The sequence below is a fragment of the Pelmatolapia mariae genome, linkage group LG7 (assembly GCF_036321145.2).
Source record: "Pelmatolapia mariae isolate MD_Pm_ZW linkage group LG7, Pm_UMD_F_2, whole genome shotgun sequence".
Lineage (NCBI taxonomy): Eukaryota > Metazoa > Chordata > Actinopteri > Cichliformes > Cichlidae > Pelmatolapia > Pelmatolapia mariae.
In genome coordinates, this window is record NC_086233.1 from 47,249,028 (window position 1) to 47,260,700 (window position 11,673).

Below are 11,673 nucleotides of genomic sequence, written 5' to 3' on the forward strand. Positions count from 1 at the left end.
AAGCCACATGCAAATAATAAACAATCAAATTACTGGCGTACTATATATAGTGTATATGTGATGTAATACAGGGGATACCCTGAGCCTGCAGCTTGAAGTGTAACTGCTTTCTCTTATAGTGTTCACAACAATGACATAAATAGGACAGGACAATTAGCATAAAAATGTGTACCCATCGACTGTTTTGTAGATTTTTAGTAACTTTATAAAAAACAAACAAACCTCAACCTACAACTCTTCTATCATCAGTGCCTGGTGACTTGTGGGAAAGGGATAAGGCACAGACAAGTGTCCTGCAGCATGGGAGCCAGGGAGGAGAAGATGAGCGAGCACCTCTGCGACATGACAAGTAAACCCCCTGCCGTGGGAAGCTGCGAGCTGCCCGAGTGTGCATCTTGGCAAGTTGGCGTCTGGGGAGCGGTGAGTTGTGCGCACGCACACGAGTAAGACACACACACTGACACAGCGGGGTGAGGTGACTCCATTCAGTGTTTGACTGAGGAAATGGGTTGCATGTGTGAGTGCCTAGGAGTTACTCTGTGTATGTGGTTGTGGATATGTGTGTGGTCAAAGAGAGAGAATGTGGCAGTAGGAGACTCAGTGTAGATTTGTAGTGTGTGTGTATGTGCGTGTGTGTAACCTGATATACCTGCAAGTTACAGCAAAGTGTGCTTACTGTGACACCAGCTCCCATTTCCTTTATGCTACTTTCTCTTTGCCCTCATATCCTGTAAGACTAAACCTGACCCATACTATTAGAGACACACATACACATTCAAATGTACAAATTTCCCACTGTCTCTGGGTAGATTTAACTACATTTTAGTAAAGAACAAACTAAATAAAACAGGCATGAATGGGCGTTTTTCACCATTCATAGTGTAGTTTACATGTAACTAATAATGCGCTCCCAGACATGTTTGTATTAAGTCAGATAGTAGTATTTACAGAGCTGGAATATATCGACTCATTACTGCCTGGGTAATTATAATTTGCAGTTCAAATAAACCTATCCTGTGGCACTTCCTGTGCTCTCGTGTGGTACCTAAACATGATGGGAGAGCCTTGTATGTGAATTAAGAACTGGGTAAAGGGTCGAGTTGAGGCTCCGGGTGTGTATGTGAATGGATGTCTGTGTGTACATGTCAGGGTCTCTGCTGAGCAGGACTTCAGTAGAGTTGGTATAGGTGCGCATGTGTGTAACTTGGTTTTTTTCTTCTAGTGTTCAGTGACCTGTGACCATGGCTACCAGATGAGAGCTGTAAGGTGTGTGTCGGGGGATTACGGCGACACAGTAGATGACAGAGAGTGCAATGCTGCAGCGATGCCCAGAGACAGTCAGGTAAAAAGAAACCTAAGATCGTGCATCAAGTCAAGAGTCAACGATAAAGAGTCTTAATTAATAGTGTTTAAGTGGATTTTCACCATAATGTGAAATATTTCACAAACAGTTAAGTTTTTTATGGGACTACTCTCTGAAAATATATTGTGATATGACCTTCAAATATATGAATCCAAAATCCCCCCCCCCACACACACACACAGACACACACACACACACACACACACAAAACGCTCATTACTACTGTAAATCCGGCAAGTGGCACGCACAATTTAGATTACTGATGAGTTTATGTTCCTAAGTCAATTTAAAGCAGCATTAAGTAATTTCTGATTACTTTGGAGGAAGTGGAAAAAGCACTAAAAGCATCTGTATTTTATCACCTTTAAAACACTTCTTCTATCTGAACAACCACCAGACATGAAGCAGTGCCAGCAACACAGAGTCAATCTCTTGTCAGAGCTACAAATGAATGTTAATATATCAGCATTAAGTCCAACATTAACCTTCCTGTTTTGGCTTTACCAGCTCCCAATGGGAAGTCTAGCACTTTAAATTGCTAAACGCTTTATTATGTTCCCCATCTACTTGCCAACTGATTGTGGTTTGGTGCTGGTCAGGTAACACAAGTGTAAAGTGGGTTTATCAGAGCCTTTTGAGTGAAAACAGCTGCCTGCTGTGGCTAGAAAGAAGCTGGACAAGAGTGATGGAACTGATCTAAACACTGCAGCTGTGGGTCAACAATGAGCTAAAAGTTGTGGTAAGGCTCGATATGGCAGATTATTTTTTAAGATATAGACATGGACAAGTGCCGCTTTAAATCTTACTGGATTTAGCTTGAAAACTAATATAATGGTGCCTACACCTCGTCTCTAGCTAAATATACCTACTTGTTACCTACTTAATATTTACTGTTAGATACAGTTTGTTTCCAGCACCACTTTCCCAAATCTTCTCTTCACACTAGTGCAAGTTTTGTTTGGCTTCCAAACAAGCTGAGGTCATAAATTCTGCTCAAAGGTACCCTCCCTTTACTCAGATTTTAGATGTGTATAAAGAAACTAGAATTTAGGTAATCTTTTAGTGTCAATCTTGGAACATGCATAGTTCTGCAGAATGAAGGGGAAACATAAAGGTAGCACTGACTTAAAAAACCTTTTTGATGCCTTATAAGGGTCCATTGACAATGATGGACACTCAAGGCATTTGACTGATCTTAAAGTTTAAAGTTTATAGATAAGTGATCGTTTCTAGGTGTTTGATTTAAGGCTGTCTTCAACAGTACTAAATTTTAGGGTTCTAGGGCTTAAAAAGGTGCAATGGAAAGGTATACATTTTTGGGGTATATTATAACTTGTATAAATAACCATATTTTGCCCCTATTTGTTTCCTTTACCCTATTCCTTTAAGACAACTTAAGATCCTTGCATATTTGCTTATTAGCTCATCACAGGGCAGTTTGTTACAATGTTTGTCATTGAAGGACTGTGAGATGCCATCATGTCCACGAGCCTCTCCAGCACAAAGCACGCCTCGTCCAGACAACTCTGCGCAGTTCCTGATTCAGTGGAGATATGGCTCTTGGACCGCGGTAAGGAAATAACTTGAGGTTGATGGGTCTGTTAGAGCATATTCCAGTAAGCAGAATAAACGCAGTGTTTTGTTGACTTGTAAACAAATCTTTGTACTGTTCTGTTCATCACTGTGTGTGTAGATTGAGTGAAAGTAGGACTGTAGGGCTCTGACAAAGAATGAAAAATAAGAATATTGATGGAGTAATTTGTGTGTGGTTTGTGCGTGTGTGTGTGTCTCAACCACACTCAAATCATGTTATGTGTTTATGAATATTAGGTTGACATATTCAACTTCACTGTATATCCCAGCATTCCTCTAGAAAGTACATACTGCACATAACTACAATCCTCTTTGGCATTGTCTGTTTTACCCCCTGCTGTAACTACACACTCACACAGACATACAATATGCAGACACGTGCAGGCTCCAGTGTCTTGGCAAAGAGATCCCTCCGCCTTTCTAATACTTTGCATTGTTATTCGGAGCAAATGGAAACCAGATTTCATCTAAACACGAGTCTTCGGTTTCTGAGATTGAACCCCATCTGTCAATCTGAAAAACCGGTGTGAGCTCACATGTCAGAGGTCAGCGCCAGTATGGTCTTTCAGACACACATGCTCCACATGCACATATATACATGCATGCATTCCCCAAGGAGCAGAATTGCCATCCTCAGAGTGACATTGATATGAAAGCGATATTAATGTTTCTGTTTGAGCTAGAGCTGCTTGATTGCATTAGATATTCATCTCTTCAGAAATGTTTCCATGGTGTCGCGCTGAGATGGTAAGAGTAAACCTACAGAGCATAATTATGAGTGCTGAGGGAGTTATGTCAGGATACCAGTGACAATGAATTCATTTGTAAGGTGAAGAAGTCACAGTATATAAGTTTCAAAAAAATAACAAAGTTGCTCCTTTCCTGCATAAAAACGCCGGGTTATTACTGTAATGAAATTAGGCACCAATACTTTGAACATGGCCAAAAGATCCAGATCAGTGACTTGAATTAGATGAAGTTGAACCCTTTATCATAAGCATCATGTCATACAGCACTCCTGGATGTATTTTGTATTGTAATTCTCATCTCTCGGGAACCATTTGAATTTTCTCTCTAGCCCAAAATGGTCGAGGGGTTACAGTAAAGTGAAGCACACAAATCTAGAGCTGATTTTTCTACCTGTGTTCAGACAGCAGTACCTTTTAAATGTTTTGTGCTACCAAAAATCACAGTAAAGCTTACCCTTCCTTCTTTACAAAACCATTAGAATTTTCGATCTAGCACACATTGTAGCAGAGTTACTGTTATTTAAAGAGCGCTGATAAAATGGACCTGCTAACAAAAGGGCTGACACACATTGGCTATGCCAATAGGAGGGAATTAGTAACAATAATGATAATGAATAATAAGTTAATTTAAATAATAAAGAAAACAAAAGAAAAATATTGACTGTCGTTAAGAAGAGAAAGCAGAGACCAAAACCTTTTTGTACGGGGCGATCGTGGCTCAAGAGTTGGCAGTTCGTCTTGTAATCGGAAGGTTGCCAGTTCAAGCCCCGGCTCCGATAGTCTCTGTCGTTGTGTCCTTGGGCAAGACACTTCTCCCGTTGCGTACTGGTGGTGGTCAGAGGGCCCGGTGGCGCCAGTGTCCGGCAGCCTTGTCTCTGTCAGTGCGCCTCGGGGCAGCTGTGGCTACAATGTAGCTTGCCATCACCAGTGTGTGAATGTGTGGGTGAATGACTGAATGTAGTGTAAAGTGCTTTGGGGTCCTTAGGGACTAAGTAAAGCGCTATACAAATGCAGGCCATTTACCAGGCTGCAAATATGTTTGTTTCTGCTGTAAAGTTAGGAGATTTATGATGGTCTAAGGAGCTTGGAAAGAAAAGCATCTGGACTTCTTTAAGTTGCTTGAAGACGTTTCACCTCTCATCCGAGAAGCTTCTTCAATTCTAAGGGTCAAATGGTGGAGAGTCCCAGATTTAAACCCTGTGGGAGTTTCCCCCCAAAGAGGGACAAAGGACCCCCTGATGGTCCTCTACCTAATCACCTGAGCCAAGGTGTGAAAACGGGTGTGGGTCACAATCAGCCAGGGTTTCGGGTGAGCTCATTGTAAAACCTGGCCCCACCCTATCATGTGATTTCCTGAGGTCAGATGGCCCAGGATGTGAGTGGGCGTTAAGGCGTCTGGGAAGGGATCTCAAAACTGGATTATAGATGGCAGACAGTTGGTGTCGTAAACCACCGCCTCTGTTCAAGGATGGTCGCTCACAGTGGACATAAATGGCTTCTTTCACAGTGAAAGAAGCCATTTATGAGAGTCCCAAATCTGGGACTCTCCACCATTTGACCCTTTAGAATTGAAGAAGCTTCTCGGATGAGAGGTGAAATGTCTTCAAGCAATTTAAAGAAGTCCAGACGCTTTTCTTTCCAAGCTCCTTAGACTACGATGACCTGGATGACTGAGAAGCTTCACAGACGAGATTTATGATGAGATTTTTTTTAAGGAAGCCTCAAGTGGCAATAGGAGGAAATGCAGTATTCAACACTCTTGTGTTTGTACTTTCTAATATTGTGTTTGACATCATATAACTAAGAAAACATAAGAAAGATATGAGGAAAAGTATGAGTTGTTCATCCAGAAATAGTATGGTATAACTTTTGCATAACTGGTGAAAATCCAAGTTCACGAAAATGCATCTTTCCCTGGAAATATAATGTGTAATATATATATATATATATATATATATATATATATATATACCTCAGTGGGTGCAGTGGGTGGTATCGCTTTGAAAACAAGAAACAAAAAACAAACAAGGTTGAAAGATTTTTTTTTTCATATTCCATGTGAGAGAGCTCTGCTTGTATGTGCATGTCCTGCAGTGCTCCGTGTCCTGTGGCAAGGGAAAGCGGGCTCGTTATGTCAGCTGCCGTGATGTCCACGGAGGAGTGGCAGACGAATCCTACTGCGCCCACCTGCCCCGCCCCGCTGAGTTTGCCACCTGCTTCAGCCCCTGTGGGCAATGGCATGCCGGAGAATGGTCACCTGTAAGTAAAACATCCAGCTGTGTCAAATAGAAACAGATGATTCCAACAATTTTCAAATCATGTTGAAACACAATGAGCTGTAAACAGCACTGTTCATGACGTCAGTAAACCAGCATTTGCGTGGAGTCAGTGATGAGTTGCAGTTATTGCATGAATTTGCTTGCGTGAAAAACAAATTCCTGATACTATTGGAACCCAAGTGAGATTTCTTTGATTTACAGTTTATGGTGGGACCAACCTGATTAATCTATATTGTCTGTTGATTTCTCAGTCATCATGTTTTTCCTCTTTGCTCTCTGCACACCACAGCTGGTCAAGGCGGACGGCTGCCTTCCCTGTGCATAGTTTTGTGGGAGGACTTTTCTTGTTAAAAGGGAGTTTCCCATTGTCCCCCCCTAATTGCATTACATTTTAATGTCACATAATGTTGATTTCTACTCTTGTTGTATTCATGTTTTTAGTCTCATGGGGGCTTCCCATCAAAAGAACTCACCACGAAATACTGCAAATCTGTTCATGGGAACATCAGTGAAAACAACACTGCTCAAATGTAATTCAGAAAATGGAAAACATCCAGCAAAAATGTCATGAGAGAGATAAATTTAAAAAAAATCTTGAAATTGATCAAAAGCAAAATTTTAAAAAAGGGTAAGCAGTCATTCACTATTCAGACATTTGGAGTATATAGAAAATGTTTAGTTACTAGTGTAACCACGGTTCCCAGGTGATGCCTGAGGGGATGGGTCAACCCACAAGCAGCTGGGCAAGGGCAAGACGCCACCAATGGTTACCTGACAATATTCAGTGGTAGCAGTAATCACTAATGCTTAGCTAGCAATAGCTAAACAAACATAAAACTCAAGCTACTTGATGTATTACAGTTATGCAACAACCACTACTAGAAGAATATATTCTCTTGATGTAAATATGTACATCAAATATAACTTAGTAGTTAATCCTTAAACTAGAAATACCCACATTAATGGTCTAACCTTGATGGTTGCATCAGCATAAGGTGGATAATTTTGGCCCAGGACTGCTGAGGAGTTCTTGTGATCTTTGTAGGGAAGAAAGCAGGAATATTTGGTTTGGGGCTAGGGGCTATTATAAAGTGGGTTCTGGGAACCTGTGTCCTTGAGGTGATTGGTCTGTCTTGGACAGACTAGTAGTGGCAGTGGTAGTGGAGCTTCCGCAATTGGTCACACAAGATGGCACTTCTCATAGTGCAACACGTAGCGAGGTTTGAAAGACGACATTGATTCTTTCTTAAGGTATCCAAAAGCCCACATTTTTCTGTCTTATGAAAACATCATATGGTTCTCAGAGCTTTGCAGAACATGCAGTAGATTTTCTTTTTTCCAAGCATTTTTTTTCTCATCAAAATCACAGCTCTTCTATTTCACCTTTGTTTAAAACTCTTTGGCTCTCTTCCTACACCTTCCCACAGTGTTCAGTGACTTGTGGTGTAGGAAGAGCCACCAGACAAGTGGTTTGCTCCAGCTACCCCCAGCCAGTGGACCAGTCTTTCTGTGACTCGGATGAGAGGCCCGTGACAGAACAGGAGTGTACTGCTGCACCCTGTCCTTCTGTTTACCACCGCCAACGCATTAATGACCAGCCCTACGAATATCCTCAGGATCCAGGACGTCACCCAGGGCACAGCAGCTGGAATGTGCCTTCAGCAGACAACCAATGGAGGACAGGACCTTGGGGCGCAGTATGTTCAGCATGAGATAGTTGAAGAAATAGCAGGGTTCAAATATATTTTGTCAAGGTTCCTTTTAATACATTTGGAGGGTTTTTAATGTATTTTTTTATGTACAGCAAAAGTAAGCTTTCATATTAATGTAGAACCAGAAGTGTATATGCAGACCATGCCTATATAACATGTTGTTGAGAGACCTCTGTGTGTGTGTGTGTGTGTGTGTGTGTGTGTGTGTGTGTGTGTGTGTGTGTGTGTGTGTGTGTGTGTGTGTGTGTGTGTGTGTGTGTGTGTGTGTGTGTGTAAACACATTCTTGCGAACACATCTAGTAGGAGTGCGGTAGCAGATGTTTTCATTTCCCAGGGCAGAAGGCCATACATGGTAAAGGACTTTATGGACAGCTTAAAAGGAATACTGAAGGCTGCAGTGTATACATAGCATATGTCATATTTCATGTCAGTGTCAGTGACTGGTATTTAGCAATACCAAAAAAACAATATGGTATCAAAAGTGTTGTTTTTAATGGTCCTATTAACAGATTCAAAAGGTAGTGCCTTGATTCCTTGGCTGAAATTAGTTCAGCATGAAGAAATCCAAATAGTTTGAGGCAGTTGAGGCTCTTAATATACTTGGCTTTGAATCGTGTTGGCCCAAATTCAGATAGAATGCCATGTTTCATTTCTTCTTTTAATCCTTTTAACCTTGTTTGGTAGTTCTACGTCTGCATAGTGTTTGCATGTGTAGAGGAAGGTCAGTGTAGGTGTGATAGTCCCTGTTGGTAGTAGTGTTATTGTTAATGTTATCTAAAAAGCACTTTTTACATGCATTTGGCATGAAATTGCTCATGTGTTTCCAACCAGTTATCAGTGTAAAACCAAATGCAGTGTTACATATGGGTCACTTTTACTCAGATTGTCCCTAGTGGCATTATGTATGTACTCTTACACTTCATAAATAATGGGTGCGGTGGAGACTGAAAGTTCGGAGTTTCTTCTTTAGACTCATGTAAACATGATACTGCTGCAAATAGATTCTATAAAGAGACTTTACATTTGTTTTATGTTAGATGTGAATTCAAGAGCTTGGTAGTCCAATCATTTTTAATTAATCATTATCATTGTATGAATATAATTGCATATTTTGTTTGCTCTCCAGTGTTCCAGCACATGCGCAGGAGGCTTCCAGAGGCGGGTGGTTGTTTGTCAGGATGCTGATGGACGCAGCAACAACTACTGTGATGAGAGGGTTAAACCTGCTGAGTCCAAGAACTGTGATTCTGGGCCCTGTCCTCTGTGGAACTACGGTGTTTGGGGAGAGGTGAGATCATATTTATAGTTAGAAGTGCAGTTTGCTCATCTCTTTTGTTTTCCACCGACCATTTATGCGATCCCCATTTGTGTTTGTGTATTTTTTTTCACACAAAGAGGGACTTGGTCTAAAAATTTGGTAGTCATGTCTCTGTAAGTCAAAGCAAACTGATCTGGAATCTGAAAAACAGAACATTTTGTTTGCTGTTCCCCTCAGTGTACCCAAACTTGTGGTGGAGGAAGGAGAACTCGCCTGGTGGTATGTCAAAGGCCCAATGGACAGAGGCTCAATGACTACAACTGTGACATCCTAGACAAGCCACCTGACATGGAGCAGTGCAACTTGCAGTCCTGCCCAGGCTCTGCCTCCTGGCACCGTGACCCATGGAAGCCGGTATGATAGTGCTAACTAATTTACCTTCAGTGCTTATTCTTCCTCAAGAGAGGTGTGTGCTGCATTTACTTCAGATCTGCGTTCTCAGTGTGTTTTCAGCCTGAAACTATCAAAGGTTCTGAAGCAAGAGCTGGGTTATCTCGCACCACTGTTGCCTACCCAGCTCGAGCCCACCCAGATGGGCCCTGCAGTGGCATGGGGCTGATTACAGTTAAAAAAAAAAAAAAAAAGAGGAAAAACATACCCAAAACAATGCTGCTCCACTTAGGGAATCATTAAAAACACATGGATCCCATTTATGAGCCAAGGCTCCAAATTAAAACATATAAATCAGGACAGTGCTGTCTAACAATGCCATATATTTCTAACTCCAGAAAATATTTATTTTATACATGAGGCGTGAAGTAAATGATTTATGTTGTTATTGCTGTCTTCACCCTGTGCCCAAAGTACACAAGTGTATATTTGTGTATAAGAGTTAATATTATGACCTTTATTGAACAGCAACAACAACGACTATCAGTGCATTTTGTATATGTATTTTTGTACAGTATGATGATATTTTGCAAGTAGCTGGTTATATTTAATATTTCGCTGGTGCTCTTGGTCAAACCTCTCGTGTCTCTCAATGAATAATGACATTTTGTACAGAGGAAAATATTTTCCATCATTTGTTTTGACTTACATTTTAATGCATCTCTGTTGGGTTAAACTGAAAATATATGCAGTAATGTTTAAGGGAAAAAAGAGAATTTCACAAAAGGACGTAAAAGGCCGTTTTGAAATGATATTTAAAACCTAAAATTAAAATGCAAAGTTTTTCAACAAGTGGCATTATAGTAAAGGTTGTTTAATATATGATGTAGTGTACGTCACACAGGAGAATTCCATACTTTCCAAAGACATGTCCCAGTTCTCACTGTGTATACTTCATCTTCCAGTTAGAAGGGGATACGTTATCATAATAAGGTGCTAATAACTTAATTTTAAATATTGATGACTTATCGGTATTGTGAAGATTGAATTTTTATCATATTTCCAGGCTTAGAAATAATTTATTTATTCTGTTTCTGGTTGATAGCATCAGTTCAGCTTAGTCAGTGTGCAGTAAATCAAAACCATTGAGAAGTTCATTATTATTGTTGATCAAAGAAAGCACGCAGATACCTCCTTTGTGTAAAATTACATTCGATTGTTGTTGTTTCTCTTTCATCCTTTGGCCAGTTTTATTTCTGAAGGATTTCGTTCAAATGAATCATATTTATTTGTTTACAGTGTATTATTAATTGTTGCAGCTTTAATATTTTGTTGCAGTTTAGACTTGTGTAATGCTTCACTTGAATTATTTGACATTTTTCACACGTCCGCCAAATAATTCTGCATTTGGAGGGTTATTAATGTCTTTTTTTTACGTACAAAAAAAGTAAGCAAAGTATGCAAAGACCAAATTCTGCTTTGGTCTTTGTGTTCACTCTGCTACACTGAGAGGCAACATGTTCAAAGAGCCACATCATTTCCAAATTCGGCTGTCAGGTGAAAAGTATGTTATATATTAGTATGAAGACTAAATATTATTTCAGAAATATGTTTGCTGCTCTTATTGTTATAATCTTTAAAGAGCAACTAAACACCCGAACCTTGAAGCCATTTTTTCTTTAACATTTCATCTTTCGTTAGTAATGTTGAAGTGAAGGCGTGTTTGTGTCATTACAGGCGCAACTAGGCACACATTCAACCTTAATATGGATGAAAGACTTGAAATGTTTAACTCAGTAAAAGACAGCTCTTCAGTCAGGTATTAGTAACGTAAACTGTGAACACTTTGAAACTTATCCAGGTAAACACAGTGCATTTGCCATATACAGTCTGAGTATGTGTTGGACTTACACACACCGTGCAGGGATTGAATCTATATTTGCAGAGTCAGGCTTCCACTAACGCTTAATTACCAGTTATACACTGTGACATGTGTAAATCCTCCGAGTTACATTTGGATTAAGCCAACATAAAATTATCATGACAAATATTTCAGGTGAAGTGTTGCAGCTTGGTCTCTGTTTATGTTGGTATCCTTCCCAGTGGAGGAGGATCACAGTCTCCCTCTTTTTGTGTTTTTTTTTTTGCTTCTCTCCCTGCGTATTTGTGTGAAGACTTTCCACTACAACCGAGACTCCTCACCCATGGCAGTTTCACCCCCAGTCGTTTTATTAAACTCTGTGGTGCAAAGTTGCACAAACCCAAAGGGCCAACTCTGCTTTATTTTGCATATTTTGGTACGTTGTTGTTCTTGTTGCTATTTATTTCA

At 40.3% G+C, this 11,673-nt stretch overlaps 1 protein-coding gene across 1 annotated transcript in view; it reads left to right on the plus strand.

Moving 5' to 3' along the window:
* Nucleotides 1–11,673, plus strand: part of LOC134631218 (A disintegrin and metalloproteinase with thrombospondin motifs 20) — a 77,335-nt gene that overhangs the window by 45,965 nt on the left and 19,697 nt on the right. The window contains exons 22-28 of the mRNA XM_063479326.1: nucleotides 250–420; nucleotides 1,223–1,342; nucleotides 2,826–2,933; nucleotides 5,800–5,964; nucleotides 7,412–7,681; nucleotides 8,823–8,984; nucleotides 9,192–9,368. Of these exons, the coding sequence (XP_063335396.1) occupies nucleotides 250–420; nucleotides 1,223–1,342; nucleotides 2,826–2,933; nucleotides 5,800–5,964; nucleotides 7,412–7,681; nucleotides 8,823–8,984; nucleotides 9,192–9,368 (1,173 nt within the window). The remainder of the gene's footprint in view (nucleotides 1–249; nucleotides 421–1,222; nucleotides 1,343–2,825; nucleotides 2,934–5,799; nucleotides 5,965–7,411; nucleotides 7,682–8,822; nucleotides 8,985–9,191; nucleotides 9,369–11,673) is intronic.